Source organism: Lepisma saccharinum, chromosome 23, assembly GCF_977018435.1.
Source record: "Lepisma saccharinum chromosome 23, izLepSacc3.1, whole genome shotgun sequence".
Lineage (NCBI taxonomy): Eukaryota > Metazoa > Arthropoda > Insecta > Zygentoma > Lepismatidae > Lepisma > Lepisma saccharinum.
Window position 1 is genome coordinate 30,079,488 of NC_139251.1, and position 23,916 is coordinate 30,103,403.

At 40.6% G+C, this 23,916-nt stretch overlaps 2 protein-coding genes across 4 annotated transcripts in view; both read right to left on the reverse strand.

The window, feature by feature from the left end:
• Positions 1 to 347: 347 nt before the first annotated feature.
• On the reverse strand, positions 348 to 10,817 carry LOC146005414 (U-scoloptoxin(19)-Tl1a-like). Its single transcript, XM_083144655.1, has 3 exons — positions 10,576 to 10,817; positions 5,665 to 5,817; positions 348 to 620 (listed from the first exon to the last, which is right to left on the reverse strand). Exons 1-3 carry the CDS (start codon positions 10,715 to 10,717, stop codon positions 493 to 495), a joined length of 423 nt encoding a protein of 140 aa, XP_083000781.1. The 5' UTR covers positions 10,718 to 10,817; the 3' UTR covers positions 348 to 492.
• A 3,535-nt stretch (positions 10,818 to 14,352) lies between these two features.
• The window catches only part of LOC146005237 (U-scoloptoxin(19)-Sm1a-like), a 73,955-nt gene continuing 64,391 nt past the window's right edge, over positions 14,353 to 23,916 (reverse strand). For all 3 annotated transcript variants that reach the window (XM_083144322.1, XM_083144321.1, XM_083144323.1), the window contains exons 3-4: positions 22,014 to 22,166; positions 14,353 to 14,628 (exon numbers count right to left, since the gene is read on the reverse strand). In XM_083144322.1, coding sequence (XP_083000448.1) covers positions 14,501 to 14,628; positions 22,014 to 22,166 — 281 coding nt within the window. In that variant the 3' untranslated portion in view covers positions 14,353 to 14,500. The remainder of the gene's footprint in view (positions 14,629 to 22,013; positions 22,167 to 23,916) is intronic.

A 23,916-nucleotide genomic window follows, 5' to 3' on the forward strand; every position in this document is an offset into this window, starting at 1 on the left:
TTCCATAATATTTCAAGAGCTCAAGGGGGGGGTTTAAACCCGGTAACCCCCCCCTTGCGTACGCCACTGGGGGAGGTCCTCGCGTCTGGCTGGACACCAAAACTGTTTCTCCTGCCCCAAGTGTGCTTTAGTTAACTTTATGGCACTTGAGGAACAAAGTAATAGCACGTACTTATTGCAATTTCGCAAACATAACAGTTATTTAGCAAATAATTCAGGACGCTATTCTTATGGAATGCGAAACTTTTCGATTCTGCACCCCAAATTAGGCTCCAACCAAAGTTACGACTCTTCTACACATGAATAAAGTGGAATATATTCAGTCTCTTTGAGTAATGAATTGACCTCACTTCCTTTTGAAACACTTTATTGGTAGCCAACCATGACACGAGCACGTTACAAATGCGTAATCCAATCTCCTCGCGTGCATGCCCCTACCCTTCATTAGAGAGTTGTTTTATTGCTCGCTAGATGGCAGCACGTGCCAAACGGCTAGGTGAGAATGCAGCAAGTCTCGCCTTCCGGGCACTCGCCCAGCTCGTCCCACAACTGTCGTCCGCACCTTGTTTTGGGCTTGCACTCCCCTCCTCGGGCACCGCATCGCCTCTCCTTTATGGACACTACAAGAGACAAGAGAGAGACAGTCGTTAGGTTCCAAGGTTGCATAAATTACTCTACAAAACACGGCAGGATCTATAGTAGGCAGGAGCGCCGCCTCAAGGTAGGTAAGGGTGGACACCAGCCCAGTGAGAATTATTCTTCGCCCACCTTCCTCCCAACTGGCGGCGGTGGCTCAGTTTGTCGGCCTCCGTGGCGGAGTGGTTAGCATATCGCGCTACCACGCCAGGGGTCCCAGGTTCGAATCCCGGCTCGGACATGGATGTTTGTGATTGTCTGTCCTGAAAAGTCCTGAAATTGATATTTGAATGAAATGATATGAGTGAATGAAGTGTGATGGGGGAAGCTTCCGCTTAGGGGCTTTCCTTTATATATAATAATAATAATAATAAAAAGGCGGTAACGCGTCTGACTACTATGCTAAAGGTCCCGGGTTCGATCCCCGGCGGTTCAAATCCGGGAACTTTTCTAACGTTGGAAGCGGCCCCGGCGCCCAACCAGCGTCGAATGACACGGGTACCTGAGGGAAACCCTGGGGGGTAAAGGCCGTCAGGGGCGTGATGCTGATCACATCACCCCCACTCACGACCGGATCAAGAAAGTGTGGGGCGTTACTCCCACACCCCCTATACGCCTTCATCGCGTGGTGCTAAGCACAGGGAAGCACTTCACATTTTTTACTTTTTTTTCACCCTCCTCATTTTCTCCTGCATTTGACTTGTTTCTTTTTAGGAATACTGGGCCGGGGGGGGGGGGGAGATTATGGACTCCACCAACCCCCTTTGGCACGCCACTGCTCCTCCCTATCTAATATAGCGCACATGAGAAATTTTCAAGCAAGGAGAATGAGATACACAAAGGTAAAGTACTCCATGCTCAAAGCACCGTGCTATGAAGGAGCAATCTTGGTCATTTGAGAAAGTGAGGTGATCAGCACCACGCTCTGACGTGCCTATACCTCCCTCCACCCAGGTATAATTTTTTAGAGGCTCGATGAACCCCAGTGTCGCAGGGAAGGGTCCGAAAAATTGCTACACCAGATCGCCCACCTAGGGGAATCGAACCTATGGTTTCCCTGTTGCAGTCAGACGCCGTACGACTGGACCACCTTGGCTCCAAACGAGAGAGAGAGAGAGAGAAGATACTGGATGAGAGGAAAAGAGAAAGAGTAATGATAGTGGTGAAAATGAGAGACAAAGAAATAAAAGGAAAAGGATAGAGAAAAACCGGATAGATCCAAAAAGAGGGAGAAAAAGAAACGAATTACAGAAAGGAAGAAAGAGGAAAACCTAAAAATGAAAGAGGAGACAGAGAAGAAAGAAGAAGCACTGATAACAGTGTGAAGAGAGAGAGAGATAAGAAAAGAAACGAGAAAGAAAAGAGAAAGACGAGATTAGAGAATAAGAGGAGATGAGAGAGGGAAGAAAGGAAACGGGAAAGAAAATAGTTCAGTAGTCCAGTGAAACGGGATCGTGCTGGCAGAGTAGCCGACAGGATGAACACTTTAGCTCAATTCATGCTTTGCTGAACGAAAATATCTTTCTGACTTTTTTAAAAACGCCATTTTATCCTCTTGTAAAGTCTTCTAGAATCTTGATTCTGAAGAACGAGCTGCCTTTTACTAGCATTTCAAGAACTTTCAACTGTTTTCAAGAAGAGTGATTATTCTGATTCGAGTGTTTTGGTATAAACGTGGGTAAGGTAACTTAACCTATTGATTGCAATAAGAAGAAAGATATTTTATGCTGGATACATTGATGTAATTGTCATCTCGCATCTATTGAGTTTCGGGTTATAGGATCCATGTTCTCCGCTAAGGAAGCGAAGAGTCAATCATGCGCATGTTGATTTGATTTGGTTTATTGATTGACTGATTGAATTAGCTTGTTTCACGACTCTTTTCTGCAGATTTAGGATAATCGCAACGATGAGAATGAGCGATGATAGGATGAAATTGGTTTGTTTCTTTGAATTGTTCTTTGAAGTATACTTTATGCACAGCTAGGCTAATCCGGTCTGGACCTACACTTTAAAGTGAACTCCGAACCACTGTTCTGTGTGTCTTCACTGGGAATCGAACCCGTGATCCCTTGATTACAAGGCGACGACGTTACCACGAACGCAGGACCCCTGGCGTCGGTCATACGTACAGGCCATTCGGGTTAGCTTGAGCTCTGGCCTTCAGCTGCGCAGAAGCGACGATGCGAGAGTTCCACTGAGAGCAGAGTTGCTAACTGCCTTAACAATTACCTATATCCATAATCTGATTTCAGAGCTTATTGGTAGGTGTATTCGGTACTTACTGCATTTACACACACACACACACACACACACACACACACACACACACACACACACACACACACACACACACACACACACACACACACACACACACACACACACACACACACACACACACACACACACACACACACACACACAGGGAGTCCATAAAGTCCTGCAAAAAAACTAAAACTCTATAACTTGGAAAGTATTAAGTTTATTAACAAAATATTTTGTGTGTACTTACAGCAAGGTTCAAAGTTTATTTCCTGCTTGTTAGGTTCATCGCCAAACTTCCAATTGTGCACCATTCACGTCCAAACACTGTTGCAGTCTTTTTGTGAAACCGAGAATTGCGTGCTGACGGTGCTCTCCTGGGATATTCAGAATCACATCTCTTATTTTTTATTTTAGGTCATCCAGATTAGCTGGTTTCTGTGAATACACCTCGGTCTTTACATGTCCCCACAACCAATAATCGCAAGGTGTCAAGTCTGGTGATCTTGCAGGCCAAGGTGTGGGCCCTCTTCGGCCAATCTATCTACCTTGAAATTGTTCGTTAAGAAACTGTCGAACTTCAAGGACAAAATGCGGCGGCGTCCCATCTTGATGCATGTGGACGTCATTGATGATGCCTAACCTATTACGTTCTGGCACAAGGAATTTTATTTTTTTGATTTGATTTAGTTTATTTTACTTCGCGTTTTGTGCCTCTTGGCTAATTTGCGAAGATGGGGATGAGTGATGAAATGATGAAATGGATGAAAATGGACATTCACAAACAACCATACCCGACCGGGATTCGAACCCGGGACCCTTGGCGTCGCAGCGCGATGTGCTAACCACTCGGCCACAGGGTCGGGCTGGCACAAGGAATGTCTGTAGCATGTTCAGATAGTTGTTGCCTTTTACCGTGTCTTCCTCGAAGAAGACTCCGATGCACGCTGCCCTGCACTGACTGAATCACATCGTCACTCGATCCTGGCCTTCCACTGCGTGACAAATCTGACACACTTCCCGTTGCCTTGAACTTTTCATAGCATCTCTTTATACTTGAATTTGCTGGGGGTGGTTTCCCATATGTTGTCTGGAACTTTCTCTGCACTGAAACACAAGATTTTAACTCTGCAAACGACAGAACACACTGTGCCTTTTCCTGGATGGACGCCATCTTAAGTCACATGATCACGTGATTACCAGTGCAAGCGTCACTGAGCAGTGTGGCCAGAACAAAACTTTAAACTTCCACCCTTCTTACCCAAAAAATGTGTATTGTTAAACGCAACAGCTAAAAAGTTAGAGAGTTTTAGTTTTTTGCAGGACTTTATGGACTCCCTTTTATACATATATAAATAAATATAAAAAGCGACAGTTTGAGAAGGTGATAGATAGTTCAAGGAAAAGAATGACAGATGGTTCTTTTTGTCGGTGAAACCCCCATTGATTAAGCCCTTTGGAGAGAGAGGCGTCCTCCCCTCCTGCTATATCTCTCTGGGAGGGGGCAGATCGTGTTACCAGGAGTAAGGTGATTGTTGACCTGTGTTGCTTAGGGTGTTTTATTCAACGGAAGCTGAGGTGAAAAATGGAATGAATATTGGAGAAAGCAAAGTGATTCAGAGTCAAGAGTTGAGAAATTATCTTAACGTGCATAAGTTTATGAAGAAGGAAGCTGACAGTGGTCTTGCGTTGAACCTTGAAACAAGTGCAAAAGCGTGTTTCGCCATCTACTGATATGTCAGTAAGTACTTTGAAACGAAAGTGATCGCTACAACGTAACTGGGAAGGGATTAGTAACGCCTAACAAACCACGCACAATAAAGAAATTTAAAGTATTTTTTTTAAAAGGAGACAACAGCATATAGCTTTGCCAGTTTCATGTCTAAAGGCGTTTTCATGTTCAGAAGACACAATGGGTTCTTATGGACAATACTTTTCTTATGGGAAAATACGAGCCCGCTGTTGTGAAATTTCTCGATTTACAAATTTAGCTTACGTAAAATCGGTACCTGCAGTTTTGCAGGAAATTTTGTAGAGAATACGATGGTGGACACAAAAAACTGGTAACTTGCTTACATATTTTTAGATAAATTATAAACGCAAATTTTCTGTGAAAACAAAATTTTTACATTGTTTTCATTCCTAACGTTGAAACATGCCGTAAAATTGAAGCATTCATTATTAAAAAAATGGACACTGTTTTTTAATTGTCATAGGTGACGGTGGTCCTCAGAATTTATCAATACTTTAAAGTATATTCGCATTAAAAATATTCAAATAAAGTATGTGGAGATTTTTTATATTCGTGCAGTAGAAAATGCTGCTGCTATGAGTCACGTGACGTCTTCTGCAGACGACAAACATTTCCCCCTTTGCGCATGCCAGAGCTGACGCTAAACCGAATGTGCTTGTATCTTGAATGAAAGAAAGAGAAACTTCAAAAAACCATAGTAGGTTTAATAACCATATACTCTGTCTCAGTTATCTGTGGAGCAGGCGAACGAAAACAAGTCTCTGCGCAAGTAGTGACGATAGACGGCTCCACCAATGAACACGCGAGAGGAAACGTGAATGCATGGAGGGGCGAAACGACTGCAGTTACCAGCCTTCGCAGCAGCTTGTACTACTTCGCTCTGCCCACTCGATTTCTTCCGCTTCTCTGACGCACGGCCTTACTCCAAAGATGACTGGGGCAGGGTATAGTAATTTTTTGGTTCGAGGACATTTGTTGCGAGATACCTGAACCATTGGTAATGTACTTACAACCATGGCAGCATCTGGCTCCAATGGATTGCTGTTCTGGGCAGAGGTCTTCCTTCTCGCCGAGTTTCCCTTCGGGACATTCGTCCGCCATCATGCATATCCCTCCGTTTCTCAAGCAAGGCTTCTCCATCGGATTGATTTTGACCGTCCCTTCTGGAAATGTACAACGTGATTAATAATCATAAGAACTCAATCGATATTATTCGACCAGCACATATCTCCTAAAACATCGACAAAACATAAAACAAAAGGCATTGGTTGGAATAAGTGACATAATGTATGTTTTTTGTGTGTATCAACATGTAATACATACAGGAAATTTTACATTTCTTCGTGTTGTTTTAGAAACTTTCTTTCGACGACCTGTGTGGCGGCGAGTTTAGCACAGCGTGCTACGACGCCAGGGGTCCCGGGTTGAATCTTGGCATAGGTGTTCTTTGTGAATGTCCCTTCATCATATCATCACTCATTATCATCCTCGCGATTAGCCAAAAGTGGCAGAAAAGAGAAGTAAAATGAACCAATCAATGAAATTAAACGTTTTTCTAATTGGAATCACCAGAAAGCAATTAAATTCCAGGCTAGTTTCCTCGTTCCTTGCGTACCCCAAGTATCAACGTAAAATATTAAGAAATAAGACATTGCAGCGACTTCAAAATATAGTGTTGTATTTTAGGCACACGCACACACATAATAAAGTTGTGGTTGAAACTCACCAATTTTTCTGTGAAGGATATAATATGTCAGAGCTTGCGGTGGTTCAGTCGGTAGCGTGTCTGACTTCCACGCGGGACACCCCAGAGCGTGTGATTTTAGGTGTGGTATCTTTTCTGCACTCTCTGCATAACACGGTTCTAGGGTTCATCCAGCCTCTAACAAAAAGGGGAACCTGGGACAGGAGGAGGCAAAGACACAGAGTCTAGTGCTGATCATATCACATCCGAAAATGTGTGCGCCCCACATCCCTCCGTATGCCTTGACTGTAAGTTGCAATGTATAAGGGTTGACTTTACGTTTTTTTTTACCTTTACCTTTACTAAACTAAACCCTCCAAGGACCAGGGTCTGCCAACCGGCTTTTTCATTGTGTGACATGAACTCAGTGCACCGACAGCACCGCTCACTTTATAAATTCAGCCTTACATATCCTTGGGTACACAACAGGATGGATATTACTCAAGTTGGCTACTCACCGGGAATTTCTTGAATTCCGGGAATTATGCGTGAATTCTATGTGACTTTTTCTCCATAAACGTAAAAATTTGCATCTTTTATTAATCCAAATAAATTCATACATTTACAAGTGCCCCGAGGCAAGTTTTTCACAGTTTTGGTTTTATTTTTGTTGAGGAAGGACAAGAAAGCTGCGTGGAAAATAAACAGAATTCTCTCAATCCGTTTACTTGGTTAGCGTCCTTTGCAGAACGATCTATCTGACAGGTAGAAGATTATTGCAAGGCAAGATATCTTGAAGTTGAATCGGCAAATTTGAATTTCTCATACGATTGACAATTTTTCGTAGATTAGCATATTCCGTAACATTTGTGACTTGTGTTTGTAGACGTTTTTCGAGTCTTGAGTTTGTGAAGTGGCAAATGCAAACTCCGCACCTTAAATTGAATATTTTATATAGTACGTGATATACAGTTTAATTGAATTAAATTAGAATTAAACTGCATATCATGTACTATTTATAAACGTAAATGTCTTAATATGCAATTCATAAACATGATGGAAAGTTTGCCTGTCTCTTTTTTATCTAGAAATGTGGCTTATTTGATTTTTATGTTATTGGAAAATGATTAATTTAATTTATTTTTGTTTGGAGAGTTAATTTTAAAGTTCTCCAGCTTAATCGTGAGCTAAATTAGAAATTGATAAATTTCGTGGCATAAGAGAGAGACTTTCGTATGTTGTGTTGTAAATTAGTGCCCTTGTAAGAGAGTGGCTCTGGGTTCGATAGCAGGTGGCAGGCACATTGTGGTTCAGTTCTCACTTGCAACTGAGAGTCCCGTCCCGAGTATAATTGAAGTGTGAGTGTGACGTATCCACAGACGTTTTACACGTTTTGAGAAAAATAACTTTGCCACGTACCCCTGTAAAAATCAAGAGATATTTGAAATAAATGTATAATTTTTCCTTCTCTATGTAACCTCTAAAAGCGCAGAAATATATGTTTCCCGTTAGCACCATTGTTTTTACATCTGAATGTTTGCTATTGAATTGAACTTTGGCGGTTTTCGAAATTACATATTCTACATCGATGGCCAAAATAAACCGAAATATCAAAATCTATTTTCGAATCTTGCTACACTTCATTGTTTACCGCGTAAATAAAGAGAAGAAAAATTCTGATCCTGACAGGGTTCGAACTCTCGACTCTTGCAGTTTGTTAATTTATACTAGGGATGGGACCGAATAATCGGTACTCTATCGGTATTGGCCGATATAGGCATATCGGTATATTGGTTTATCGGTAAAATTGCCGATTATTTTACCGATCCGATATATTGATAAATATCTGATATTTAGTAGAAAATTCTGCCATTTTGTTGTAATTTTAATGAATAATCTGCATGCCATAATTTCTAAAAAAGAATTATACTTTAATTTTATCATGGTCCTAGAGTAGGCACCCAGATGACTACACTGCATAAATATACTCTATTTGTGGCTGCTCACATCAGCACAGGCCATTGACGAATCAAATGTTAAGGATCGAAACGCGGTAAACAGTGACGAACATTGACGTCTCGTCAACACCCTCTAAAATGTCGCTTCGAATACAGAGACTACGAGTACTTGTAGTGAATTGTAATTGAAAAACCCTTCGAACTGAGTCACAGCACAGAAAGGGGTATACCCTTTTCTGTGGTTACAGGTTGTCGATCAGCGCAGCGTTGTTAGTCAAATGTGTAGAATTGCTGTCGATAGGATTCACGGTTGATATGTGTATTTCAAAACAATCCACTATGGTTCATGCTTTGTAGCACAGTCACATCCGATTTGAATAAGTGGAATGTATATAAGCCAGGGTTGTAAAAGGTCCGGGAATTGTAATTAAATTCAATTCTGGTCTGGTAGATAAAATCAAAGCATAAATGGATTCTGGAGCGTAAAGAACAGTTTTATCTTTAAGAATTTCAACCAGTGGCGTAGCGCAGTTCTCTGGAAAAAAGAAACATCGAGATGATGCCAGAGTGGAACGGACACACAATAGTTAGCCCCCTCCCACACAGTCGTAAAATGAATTAACTTTAACCATTCCTTCCCATTACATTAGTAGTTTGTCGAAATTAAATCAGGGACTGAATCTCCGATAAATAACTGGATGAGAAATTATAAATATTTTACTTCAACGCAGTGGCCCAGCCAGGATTCCTTTTTAAGGAGGGTGGAGGCTTCACACAGCCAACTATTATGTTTGTGATCCTTTGTATTTCTTTGTTGGAAACGTTTCTTTTTTAATGTATTGTAGGTTACATATATTTAGAAATACTGTTTGGGGAAATTGTTTAAAAGGATAGTAAACATTCTTTTTTTGGACTTAGAGGTTGCACCTTCAGCCCATAAAGCCATCCTCTGGCTATGTCAGGCCAAGATTCAACGTTAGAGCCTCTCACATTACGCTTCTAATACTAATACTGAGTTATATACTCAAGCAAACTTATCATTTCAGTTACGGGGTTGAACTGTATCTCTATAAGGTCGATGGTGAGCTAATATCAAAGGGTCAGGAGCACATCGAGCACTGTATACGTTGTATACTCTGCGTGGCGGAATTGGGGCTACTGGACCTAAGGACAATGGGAAAATTGCCCCTGAGCTCAACATCCTGAGTTTTTGGGCCTCTTTGAAGTAAAACGTAATAGCTGTGGACAATGTGGCAAATTTATCTCAGATCTTATTTCAATCTCATACTGAGGCTTGGAGGCTCCCTTGAAAATATTTGGTGGGAAGTGGCATTTTAAATATCACGTAATATTGCTGGTAATAAAATAGATCATAAATTGTCAAGTTACCTATAGGTATTGTGTATAAGGCATCGACCTGTTGAGCAACTGAATCTTTCTACTCTATTCAGAACTGAAGACTAAAATTGGTAAACGCTGCAATTGCGACAATAATTCAAACACCGTTTTCCACGTTAAACTGTGAAATGTGCCATGCTTATAATGTGGTAAACGTGAAATGTGGCTGGTAGCCCTCTAAGTAGTTCAAAGGGCGTGTAAAGAGGTCACTAGTGTGCACGTTCTTACGGGTTGATGTGCGGAACGATGCGATTTCCCAACACTTTAGCTTTTGGCACTTACAATGTTAACCACTTTTAGTCCTCATAAATTACGTAGATATAAAGGTATGAGATGAGAGAAGTTTCCTATCGTGTAATCTGTGAACAAGTAACTTAATTCTGAATTTCGGAGGAGACCCATAATGTCAAGGTGCGCGGCCCCCTCTGGCCGAGACAACACGCCACTGTTTATTATCGCAGACATCGTTAGATATGTTACTGAACCAACTTTCTGTTTCGTAAATCCATTTTTTTAAAAATAAGCGACACTAATTGCTGAATTTCTGGGATTATATAAAATTTCAGGACCACAGAGAGAGAACATAGCGGGGCCCCTACAGCTCGGGGCCGCCCGGCATTGCAGGGGCGGCTGCTACGCCACTGATTTCAATTCAGCCCCGGAAGATTTTTTCCGGATCAATTTCAATACAGCCCAAGTTCGGTATTGGACGGAATTTATATTGTGGAGAAAAAAAGGTTTCTGTCCTGTTACGGAACTTAATAGAATGTATGGGTTCCTGAATCCCAGCAACAATATATGGAGGTTCATAGTGTGGACCAAGCTGCCCCTTCCCCTGTGTTTTTGTTAACCAACAAGAATTATCGAATAAGTTTCCTTACCTTGTGTCTGTGCGAAGACGACGACACAGAACATTAGTGCCACAGCTGCGACGGACACCATCCTCCTGGTATTTGGCTGCATCGGAACGTTCTCACAAGTCGTGTGCAACTTTAACCACCGTATCCGCGCACTGTAATCCATCTGGCATCGCTGTGACGTATCAGACGCAACAGATAATATCACACCTCCTATCGTGGTGCTTTTCGTAAGAGTCGCCGGCGAACCTGACCACTCCACACGTCCTGCAAGAAGTGAAAGCAGGAGGACATTGTACTGGCCTAGAAAACTGTATTCACTCTCGTCACGATGTGGAAGATGTTGAATCAAGTACCATTATGTGTGCGCGTATCCACACGGAAATTTCGCCAGTGGCGGACCAACAGCCTTCTCTCTTCAGGCCAGACCTTTCTTTAGCTAATTTTGCGCTTCTTTTTGCTACCTTTGTCTAACCGCGACGGCGAGAATGAAAGCCCTACCCAGGTCAGGTCTCGAACCTACCGGTGAGCCAACTTCTATAGACACTTGTGTGGTGAGAGAGAGCCGATGAGGCTATGGCCCCTCCCGAAATTTTGGAAAAAAAAACCCAGATGGTATAAATGCACTCTCTCCTTATGAGCTGCGGTGGTTTTGTCGGTAGGGTGTCTTGACTGCCACGCGGGATATCTAAGATCGGAATTTTTCTGGTCTTGTCCCCGCATAAATCGCCTCCGGGGCTCACCCAGACTCAAATCAATGGGCACCTGGAGCAGGATGGGTGAAGGCGGCCGGAGCTTGGTGCTGATTACAGCACCTCCAAAAAATGGCAGATATAGAGAATGTGTGTGGCTCTACCCCAACATCCCTTAAATGTGCCTTCATGGCAAGGTGCTGTATGCACAGGGAACTTTTACCTTTTTTACCTGAAAATGACCCCTGATTTGCCTTTGAAATAGTAATTGCGAAATATAATGTATCCCGTCCCCACTTGAACGCAGACATGTAATATCAATCAACAATTCCAGCCCCCGCCCACTTTCCAATCCCTGCGCGCTAGTGACTGTAGGATAACATCGGCTTTCCATGGTGTGGTGATAACTGTTTCCTTGTCATAAAAGGTTCCAAGTTCTTTGCCCGGTGGGGGCACATAATGGTTCGGATTCTACTTTAAACTGCAGATCCAATACAGACTAGCCTATCTGTGTACAAAGCAGTCTTAAGAAAATTTGACATACTAAATTCGCTAGGTAATTTAATGTCGATTGTAAATTTTAAAGGCTGTCTCCTCCGAGAGGGGGAGATTGATTTAAACTAGAGGGGAGGGGCGCTCACAGTGTAATCTATGTTGTACGTACAATTGGAAGCAAAGATAATAATAGTAGGCGAATTTTCCATTTCTATTTTTTGTACTACTACATTCCACATGTTTTTAAGACCTGTAATAAGTGAACATGGTGGTGATAAATTTGCCTACTCTTATCTTTGTCGAGGGATGTGCAGTGGAATGCACAAGTATTGTTCGGCAAATTGCAAATGACTAGCTTTATTCATTTTTCTTTCGTTCTACTAGTTTTGAAGAAATTGATTTTTACGCAGCTAGTGCAGAGATTGTCAGCAGCTTCCTTGGTAGTTTGTTTCAATTCTTGAAGCTATTATTTAGTAAAACAAAGGCAAACGTAGTGATTGACAATTTGCTTGGTAATAGTTATGCATCGCACTACACTCTCCTCAGCAGTATCGTAATTCGCATACAGCATTTTTGTCAATGCGCAGTTCGTCCGAAATTATTAATATTGTTCTTTTAAGTAGATTTTTCCATTACTTCGTGTATTTACTCTAATTCTTAGTGAAAATTAAAAAGTTTACAATTTAACAACATGACTGCCTCAAAATTGCGATGTGTATAAGTTATACTGTGCTACTAATTCATTGACTACTATACGTAATCGTGTCGATATGATGGAAGTTATAGATCCATGGACAAAAGAGTAAGTGATAAGTATTTTTTTGTAAATTATAAACAAACTTTTTGAATTTATTTCACGTATTGTTTTTCTAAGCTACGTGCAACTGAGCTACAATATTACTAATTATAAAAATAGTTTCTAATTCACTTTATTCCATACGCAATGGATATTTCTTAATTCAAAATTTATTAAATTCCTCATTCTCCTGCACGCTTATTATAGATCTTTTATACTTGGTCACGGTTATACAATTTGTCCAGTACCACTATTACCATATATCATGTGGATGAAACTGAGCGATTAGTTAGTTCAAGTAACCCTAAGGCAGTTTAAATTATAAAATTTAATTATACTTTCATATTTTTATGATTATTTTCAAAACAATTCTAACTAAATTATAAAATTTGAATAAATTTTCACAATGTTTCTATCTATCTATCTATCTATCTATCTCTCTCTCTCTCTCTCTCTCTCTCTCTCTCACACACACACACACACACACACACACACACACAACCACTGAAGATTTCCAGTTTTTAGTTACAATAAATCTGTGCATCGTACGCACAAGGAACCAAATATATATCTTTGAAACCGACACCACTCTTCCAGTTAATCGTGGGAATTATTTCAATGCTCAAAGGCTTCCCATGTGACACTTATGAAGTATTTTCTAACCTCCACTTGATGAACACCTTACTGAAGAGATGCTTCCAGGCCAAGTTCACAGTTATTGCGAGAACATTGCTTTAGGCCATCTGACAAATATTGAAAGCACGGTGTCAAGGACACTTCCGTTGATTCTTTAGAAACTATTAAAGCGTCCAGGACCTTGTAACAATTCGAAGAAAAATTGTTAGTTAGGAAGAAGTTAACGCATATTGCACAACTCAATGATACAGTGCCAACTTCAGCTTTCGCAAAAATCAGAGTGCAACTGTATATTATGAGATGTCTGCTGTTTTATTACTCCAAGTCAAAAAAGGCCATGACAACATTTTCTAATTTTCAGTCTTCATTATCTCTCCTTTACTTAATTTTCTTCAAATCCTTCACTTCATTCATTTGTATGCTTTTCCGTTCCCTGATGTTTTTTCTACTGTTCGGCCTCCTGATGGTGTAGTGGTAACGCTGTCACATTGTAATGAAGGGTTTCCGGGTTCGATCCCCTGTTGATGCACAGTGCTAACGCTGTCGCCTTGTAATCGGGGTCCTGGATTCGATCTTTGGTTGAGGCAGAGTGGTAACGCCCTTGCATTGTAATCGAAGGGTTCCAGGTTCAATACTCGATGGAGGCACAGTGGCCCGGATCCCAATAAACCCGTCCTGTTTATTCTGCTACGATTGTAATGCCACACTGCAATTTTACTCACAAATCAGATTAGAGGTTTCCTACTGCATGCACGCTACCGACGAAGCCTCCTGTCTGGCTCACTCCCTCCCTTCTGCCTCTCTTAACGCTCTCCCTGATGACGTAGTATAACGTCGTCACCTTGTAATCAGAGTGTATCCGTTTCGATACCCGGTGGAGCACCTAGCGGTTCGGACCCCACTTTAAACTGTAGGTCCAGTCCCGGATAACCTTTCTGTGCATAACGTGGACTGAAATTCCTACAAATCTACAGCATCACTGCTCGCCCTGCAGTCCACACGTACACAAGAGCGCTCTTGAAGGTTTGACCAGGACTAGTCAAGTTTAGAATTTGCTTTGCAAGGAACGTTCAGAATGCTGTACTTTTGTTTTACTCTTGGTCGGGGGGAAAAAAAAGAGAGGTATAGGTTGATCAATATCCAAATTCGTTAAGGCTAATTAAATTATTACAAGATCCAGTATTTCAGTTTAAATTCTTATTATTGTTAAAAAAAAATGAACAAGACATTTTTTCTCGAGAAGTAACAGACATTACACGACACTCAATACACTATAAAATTGTTCTCATGAACTCAAAGTATCACCTACGAAGATTGTTATTAAACAACACTACACTAATATGCAACAGACTTGGTCCTGAGGACATGCACCGAGTGGATCCCGTACTGGTTCTCCACAATTTGACGCTTCCCTACATATCCCGCCTCTGCTCTCACAGTTCCTTTCCTTGGTGGACACTGGAAAGAGAAAATACATCTTATTTCTGTAAACGTCATGGAAACATTTGCAAACACAAAAATGGAAAAAGTTCATGAAACCACTAGATATTAATTATGAGGGCCTGCTGGGGATTCAATTTTCGGGGGGGGGGGGTCACTGAACTTCATGCTAATAGCAGTATACAGGCAACCACGGGGGTCAAAATTCTACTCGGAACAGTTTTTCGATGCGCTGTTGGATCTGTGCGATACATAGGATGCAGATATTAAACGGCAAAGTTTTCGATGATCAACCAGGACACTTTACGTACGTGGGGGAGGGGGGAAGCAGCACAATTGACTATACCATATGCTCACTCGATATGCTGAAAGAAATCAGGGATTTTCGTGTACATGCCCAAACGCAATCGCATCATATGCCTCTCGAATTCTCCCTCCAGTACAAAAGAAACGGGAAGGCAGTTTTCAATAACAGTAATACGAAACTCAAGACAGAGCCGGGGAAAAAATATACGTAAATACATATGGACAAAGGAGGGGGAGGAACGATACGTGGGTTTTATGGGGGATGACATAACAAAAATGATGCGTGAACGCATGTGCGCAGCCTTAGACGAATCCAATATAGACGAAGCGGTCCAGCTGGGATATCATCTTTGAACGTGCAGGAAGAAATATGGTAAAGGGAGGGGGGAAGGGGGACAGGCCTGCAAAGACAGGGTGGTACAACGGGAAGTGTAAAGCGATGAAAAAGAAACTAAATCACGCGTTAAAAGGGTATAGATACGTAAATAGCATGGAAACCAGAAACAATTATATGTCGAGCAGAAAGGCTTATCATAACATTTTAGCGGAAGAAAAGGAGAAATGGGAACAGGGAAATTTTGAAGATATAAAAAAGGCCGTAGCAGAAAAGAATATCACCGCTTTGTGGGGCATATTACGGAAATTACGGGGACAAAAGAGCAACTGGGCACATATTGAACCTTACATTTGTGAAGCACACTGTCGTCATGTCGTCGGGGGGGGGGGGGAAGGGGGGCCACCACGCCTAGAAGTCATGCGGGAAATATACTTTTTAGAGGATTTCGTTCCGATTCTCGACGAAGATATAGGGGTCGATGAGATAAAAATGGCGATAAGGAAACTGAAAAAGGGGAAAGCGGCAGGACTTGACTCCATTGGGGCGGAATTTTTCAAAGCCAACGAAACTGACATTCATATGTTGCATGCACAAAACAAATTAATGGACAAGATTTTTAAAGAGGGTTACTTTCCGAAGGACTGGGCAAGCTCCATAATCTGTCCTATTTATAAAGGGAAAGGGGACAGAAATGACGCAAACAATTTCAGAGGCATTTCTTTATTACCTATATGGAGTAAAATTTACACACACATCTTAAACCATGGGATCCAGAAATGGACAGAAATATTCGACAAAATCTCACCACTACAAGCGGGCTTCAGGAAAGGGTACAGCACGTTAGACAACATATTCATATTACAAACTCTCGTACAGAGGAAAATAAATCGATTTTGAAAAAGCATTCGACAAAGTTCATAGGGATATTTTGTGGGGAAAATTGTATGAGAAGGGAATGTCCGCGCGCATGATCAGAGCACTGCAAGCAATATATGCGAGGGTAGAATTCGGAGTAAGATGCGAAGGAAACCAAGTCTCGGCACTGCAGCCTTCGCTCAGGGGACTCAACAAGGATGCATCCTTTCACCAGTGCTATTTTCACTGTTCATAGATTGGGTAGCGCATGAAATTAACATGGACCAGGATTCTATCCCATGTATAGGAGTGCAAAGTATACCATCCTTATGTATGCAGACGACATAGTCATCTTGTCCGAGACAATAGAAGGTCTTCAAAGGGGCATAGATAGCATATATGAGGGGTGCATCAAATATAAAATGAAGGTAAACATTAAAAAAACAAAAAATTATTGTCTTCAAAAATGGCTACATATTTAGCAGACAAGAGACATGGACATACGGGGGAGAGTTAATCGAGCGGGTTAAAAACTTCACATACCTGGGGGCAACACTCTCCATGACGGAGTTGGACACACCACATAAGGGCAAGAAAAACTAAAACAAAATTTGCAATAGAACAAGTCATAAGGACAATGAATAAGGCACCTCAAATGCCTTTCCCGGTCATTCAAAACCTCTATTCATCAATAGTGTTAGGTACATTAAACTATGGAATAGAACTGTGGGGGTTAAGGGGAGACAACACAATAATTGGCATACAAACTGAATTTTATAAGAGAGTAATGGGCGTAAGCAGAGGCACGGTCAACTGTGGGATTCTTAAGGAATTGGGACTGAACAGAGACGCGGTACAAGCACGGATGAGGGTTGTTAAATATTGGATGCGATTATCACAAGAGGGCCATAATACGCTGAGGGGACAATGTTTGGAAATACAGACAAGAGAGGATAACTTTTACAGCTGGGGCCTGGAAGTGAAAAATCTCTTATATAATAGCGGAATGGGTTGGGTATGGGAAGAGGGAGGAAGGGGGGCATCTCAACAGAAAATCAAATAAGGGACAGGTTACTCGACAGACACAAGAAAGAATAGCAGACTGCCAAACAAAGACCTCAATCAGGGAACAGCTAAGAGTAAGAAAATGGGGGAAAGCGAAATATATCCAGGTTGTGGGGAAAAATGAAAGAGGCGCGCTGGCATGGATCAGATTAGGGGGATGGAAACAACTAAAAAAACCGAAACGAAGCAGGGGAAACGATATGTCCTTTGTGCGATGGGGAGGAGACGGACGAGCATATCCTACTGAACTGCCCTTCTACACGTGACCTAAGGGATAAATGTATGACAAACTTAACAGGCAGGAAGATGATAGAAGTGGCAGACGACAGAATAAAGATAAAGGAAGCGGTGCAGCAAGTGGGGAAATACCTGGGAGAAGTAAGAGAACGGCGGGGGAAAGCTATTAGAGAAGGCAGCGAAATGAGTGATCATGCTCCAGACGAGCCATCTTTATAGTGTAAGTGTGTGTAAAGCAAAATGTATTCGTGTTTTGGTGAGAGTGCAGGAAAAGAGAAGTGAGGAGAAAGACTGGAAGAAGAACTGCCGAGGGAGGGAAAGAATATGTATATAGGGGAGAAAGTAAGAGACAGCTTAAACGAAACCTAAATGTAACAAAATAGTGTAGAAAAATCAAAAATATGTAGTGCGTACAGCCTATGGCTCGCACAAAAAGAAAATAAATCTAATCTAGTAGCGCCTGAGCTAGGCTTGCCAGCCATCCCGGAATGGCCACCAAGATCCCGGACACACTCCTCGTCTACCGAACAAACTTTCCCATCTCCCGGAATGACGAGAGTTAATATTATTGTATTTTTTAAAATTCTTATTTTGTTTTCGTATGCATTTGCCGAGCGAAGGAATTCGTTATTGAAAATCACACAAACTTCAATATTATTTTGAAGATTCGTATGGTATTTAATTTTGAATAATTTTGATATGGCTTCATCTGAAAATTTATTTTGTTTTGCAGTTGCTAGGGTGTTTTGATAAAGTTTACTCAAATTTGTCTTCACAGTAGCAAGACCACAGACTGACAACAGCTGATGTTCAGGGCATTATTCTGCCAGAACATTTTAATCTAAAGGGTTTGCTGTAAAGAACTCTCCCGAAATTTTATTTTTTGCAGTCTAAGCCTAGCCCAAACTCACCCTATAATTTGTCGTGCTTATATTACGTATTTGTTATCGTGATTCGTGGATTGCTTATTGAAATCTGTAAATAACAGATTAAAGAAGAATAAGTTAAGGAGTGAAGTTTGCGAAACAAAACTCGCAAGGAACGTATTGGTTGAAAGTTTGGGTTTGCCTGAACATTGGTGTGGTGTCATTTAGCATTAGGACCTGGACTTTATGTCCTATGAAACTGTAAAATATGTATGTAATTATGTCATAAATTGGAAAATATGTCCTGAAGAATTACAAATGTCAAAAATACAGAAATATTCCCAGTAAAGCCAAAAATATGCACAACAGTACTCTCGAATTTCTCCCATACCCGATAGAGTAGGGTAGGGGTTGTAATGTACCGAATGTTATTTTTACTTTTGACTGATATTTGTGAAAAGCGAAAAAGGCAAAGAAATGAGAACGAAACTTCTTTACTTCCCGTGCAACAATGAGAGAGAACATTTTTCCTCAATATTGTTTGCATGGCTATCAATTGTCCGCGGGATAAAAAAAAGTGGGGGTATTTTTGTTCTGTACTAAGAAAAGACGGCGCCTTTCTTCCTCCGTAATTTCCATATCCTGCCATCGACAATATGAACTATCAGTTGTGCTAAAGAAAAATTATGAAATAACCGTTACGCGCGAGAGAATTACGAAATTATACAGAAATATGTCTTATTACAACAAAATTAAAGAAATATGTTGTAAAAACGCGAAATTGGTGAAATATGTCAAAATATGCTTTGTCAAGTTTGTCTATTTCGGCTGATTTTCATCAGATATGTAAAGATCTCACCCCAATAATAGTTCCAAAGCCAATTGAAAAAAAATGTTATAACAAAGTCCCGGGCCCTATTTATCATGGATACATTCGTCAACAAGCGCGCGAGGGTGGACAATACTCTCTCCCAGTGTTTCGATACTGTAGGTTGAAATTGGTTTCGGAAATCGGCTGTTACCGATTTAACAAGCTCGTCTTTAATTAATTTGGTCGATCGTGATTTTATAATATCAAGTAAACGAATGCTGGTGGTAGAACTTTTCATGCCAGGGCAAAACAATTCTTAAATTTTTTCAGGAATAAAATAAAAAGTGGTATGTAACTTATGCAAGGAAGCAGAGGTGCCAACTTGAGATAAATTTGGGGGGGACAAGTTGGCATAAACAATATTTTTTATGTGTAAATAAATTAAAATGCATCCCTACGTGAATTGGTGGGTGGCAGAAAGTGTCTTGCCCTCCTCTCCAAAGTCTGTGCCAAAGCAAGGAAGCTAAGGATATTTTTTTTTCCCATCAAAGGACATTCTTGTTTAATTTCTTCTGGCATTTCCAGCTGGAAACACGCTTTACGCCATTCAGTTCCTATGAAACTTTGCTAGGAAGGGAGGATTTACGAGTTTTTTTGTTTTAATTTTTGTGAATTTTTAACTCCAGTATTTGAGCGCACTCCATGTTTTTCAAAAGTTGACGCCTCTATTTGCAAAATAATTACATCGATGAAGTTAACATGCTACCAAAATCTTAAAAAATTACGGTAATGAGATCAGTTTCACACAAGAGGTGCCCATTTACTTGAATTACTTCCAAGCCAACAAAGTACCAAACCAAACCATTGTAACATTTTGTCGTGAAAACAGTATCGACACAATTTGTTAAGAAGCTGCGTTCCACTGTCCACGGATACTATAGCTGCGACGGCGATGCGGAGACCGCCTTTATATGGCAGTGACCCTCTGTTGCCTCGTTTACCTACGAAGGAACTCGCGGTCAAACAATCAATTAGGCCTAGTGCTTGGGCAAGAAGCTGCAACAATAAAAGTCCCCCTTCCTTCCCCGAAGCAGGCAGCAAGGACTCAGGATTTTGTCAAAATAACCGTTCTGAGATGTGAATGGATACCCGTTCCTACGACGGCCGGGATATAAGCCCATCACACTCTCCGCTTTGCAGTCGTGTTTCCCATCACACTGGTCAACTAGACTAATTCTGACTAGTTTTTCTTTAAATTTTCGCTCCATGAGGAAGGTTTTGAACGAATGAATGATTTATTTTACTTCGAGTATCTGCCACTTTTTGCCGATTGCGACGATGGGGCTGAATCGGGATAAGAGGAATAGACGAAAGGGTACCCTTGACCCTCTATGCCTCGTCGAAAAAGTGAAATAGTGTGCAGAGTTAATGATTTTTGTTGTTTATGAACGTTTTCAGTTGCCTTTAGCTCGCGGAAATGTGTTACTATGAAGTAAAGTTGCTTTGCCGTGAAGCACAACAGCCAGAAAGCTTCGCGCAAGTGAATATAGCATCCCAACACGACATTCGACAACAGCTACAGTATAATTTTACGTCGTTACGTTAGGGATTGATAAGTTTTTTCAGCGCTATTTATTTCGATATTTCAGTTTGCATACAAACTGTTTTTACTTATAAGCGGCGAAAGTACTCCGAAATGGCGGGTTTTTACTTACGCGAACCACACTTTGGGTTCTACGGATCACATAGCTCCATTATTTGTTTTCCACACGGTGGAACCAATTTTATATTTTGTAAAACATCGAAATTTTTCGGTTAAAAAAGTCAACAGTTCTCCAGGAGAGTACAATGGGTCAACGGCCACGATGAAGGGACAATCTCAAACGTACGGACAGCACACAGGGCCATGATATTTGCGAGTGCACCTTCATAAATTTAATCTAACCACCATTCATCTTCATAGCTGCGATTAAGTAAACGTGGCAGAAAAACTGCATAAAGTAGAAATATTGGTAAAATTTCAATCTCCGGGAAACTTATCTCTTCAATTGTACAGGAGAAAGTACTTACGGAACTGAGTTTCTGTAGACTTTTGAAAGGTCGTGGAAGTGTTTTCTCCCCTCGTTCAATTTATTCGGCCGGTAAATCATGTATTTTTCAAGATTAATGTGTCTCCGATGCACAAAAGCTGTTGCCTCTGTCCTTCCACTACGTGAACCAAATGTTGCGTGCGTTTGATGCGTTTAACCCCCGGTCAGCGTTTACATCCACGCCATTCTTTTGCAAGAACATGACAATTTTGAAGATGACAATTTTAACTATGTTTGCCTAACCTAACCTTGCCGTGCATGGTTCGTGGGGTTATTTATGAATTGTTCGTGGGGCTACCCGTGCATGGTTCGTGGGGTTTTAGAACCCGAAAAAAATATGAAATCAGTAACACCAAAGTAGGTATTTTTCGGTGAAGGTTGGAAACACTGCATACCCACTGATAGACAACGCTAGTCAAGATTGCAAGCGAAAAACGAACGAACAATAATTACTCGATATGTGGGAAATTGAAATAGTTTTCTTGGAAAGGCGAAATCCCACCTTCAAGAATCCTTAGCAATGCAGAATACGTAAGTACGAATATGAAAAATAACAAACAAATTTGAGACGTTTCGCGGAGATTGAAATTTTAATGAAATATCTCTCCTCTCTCCCCCTCTCCTTTAGAGTGAGAGAAAGAGTGACTATGAAAGTACGCCTTGAGCGACTTTCGAATCACACTATTTGATGTTCTCTCCACACAACCGCCGATTAACAGCTTTGACAGTCACTCAAGAACCTGTTTCAAAAGCAGATTAAAGACAATACTTAAATGCAGATTGTTTACAGTATGTGCACCTGGTGAGGGGAATAGCAAAATTGCCTTCATACTTACAGCCATAGCAACATCGGACTCCTAAAGCTTTTTGCTGAGGACAGAGGTCATCATTTTTGCTGAGGGCTCCTGCGGGGCACTCGTCCGCCATCATGCATAGCCCTCCACTCCTAACACACGGTCGCTCCATTTGGTTCACTGAAGACTGGCTCTCTGAAAGAACCACACGATTGTCAATTTAATACAGTTTGAATCAAAAACTAAAAATCTGTCAATCGAATTTAAATCTCAACGTATTTCATAAAATTGACAGACAACTGTTGCATATATGGAGGCAGACAATTTTTTGTAGGGGTGATCAGATCTTTGATATAACTTTAATAGAAGTAATTATTATCACTGTTATGGTTATTATATAATAACTATTATAAACGAATAAACCAATTGTATTCCTTATTATTGTTGTTGGGTCTTTCATGGATGAAGATCTTCTTGAAAACTATAACTTGAAAGTAAATATGTTACTCCCACTATATTTTTCTACATCCTTCATATCTTATCCCTGAATTTTTGTATGTTTTACTTGACTGTGCTCTGCGCTTAAACCTTAGGAAAATTGGAAGTGGTGTGTTTAAGTCTACTTTATACACAGTAAGGGTAATCGGGACTAGACCTACAGTTTAAAGTGGGATCCGAACCACTTGTGCCTATACCGGGTATCGAATCTGAAACCCCTTGATTACAAGGCAACGACGAAAACCTTAGGGAAAAAATCTACTCTATTCACCAGGTGAATGAATAGCACAACGGTTTCCAATTATTTCTTTACATTTCATACAGTTAGTTGTACTGGAATGCATACGTAGTTAATCCATTTTGTTATTAACTTATGCACACTCATACAACAGAAAGCATTAAAACTTAGAGGAAATTTTAATCAAAGCTAAAATCTCACTTTTTGAATTTTGAAAACTGAGGGTCCACTTATAATTTGGATTACATGGTAGAATATGAAAGAACATAACATGGTTCATGCATTTTACACTTATGTTTTTCGATCTATGCATTGTTTAGTTTTTGTTATCCTCTTCGCATGCTAAGTGAACTGTTAATAACAGATATATTTTGAGAAACTTAATTATTGATATTACACTAAGGTAACTATGAAATGTCAATTAATGCTTTGTAAACTGTAATGACTACTTGTTAAATCTTTATTTTTACGGTCGTTCGATGGCAATGAAAATTGACTGTCTTAAGATTCATTTACCATTTCAACTTTTTAGTGCGGATTAAGTGCACGTCTTTCCTCGTCCCAGTTCAACAAAACTTGTTGTTTTGACAAATTGCTTGTTGCTTACGATGGACCGGTTGCCCATTTGCTCGCGATAGGCGGCGATAAAGGGTTGAAGTCTCATGCTTTTATCTGTTCAAGTTATCAATGTACGTTAGTAGACAATGTTATCGGTTTTGCAATTTCAAACCAAGAAATAAGTGAATTTGTGTAAAATCCGGGGCTCGTCACCGTCTGGTCTGTACTCTTTCGAGAATAGTCATCTTTTCTAATCGATCGATTTCGATATTTTATGAAATCTAAAATGTATTTCAGGACGCGGAAACCATAAACATATTTACTCCCGGTTTGTTAGGGTTGGTACTGATTGTTATTCTTTCGCTATTTTAGTGTGCATACAAACAGTTCTTACTAACAAAAAGCCGAAATTGCAGGTTTTAACTTACGTGGTCTATTCTTTGTGATCAAATATCTATTATTTGTGCTTTCTTAACGCTGGAACCACTTTTACATTACGTAAAACATTAAAATCTGTCGATTAAAAAAAAATTGACGTAATTCTCGAGGGGGTACAGTGGGTAAACTGCCCCGGCATTTTAATATGAATCAGTTATTTAAATGATGGCATTTGAACGTAAGGATGCAGTACAGCATGTTATTGTATTCTAT

Excerpts from the sequence above, each read along its gene's own strand:
- LOC146005414 (XM_083144655.1), bottom strand. The coding sequence starts at position 10,717 with ATGGATTACAGTGCGCGGATACGGTGGTTAAAGTTGCACACGACTTGT. Across the intron at positions 5,818-10,575 it reads CGTCTTCGCACAGACACAAG|AAGGGACGGTCAAAATCAAT; the intron begins GTAAGGAAACTT and ends GTACATTTCCAG. Across the intron at positions 621-5,664 it reads AGCCAGATGCTGCCATGGTT|TGTCCATAAAGGAGAGGCGA; the intron begins GTAAGTACATTA and ends TGTCTCTTGTAG.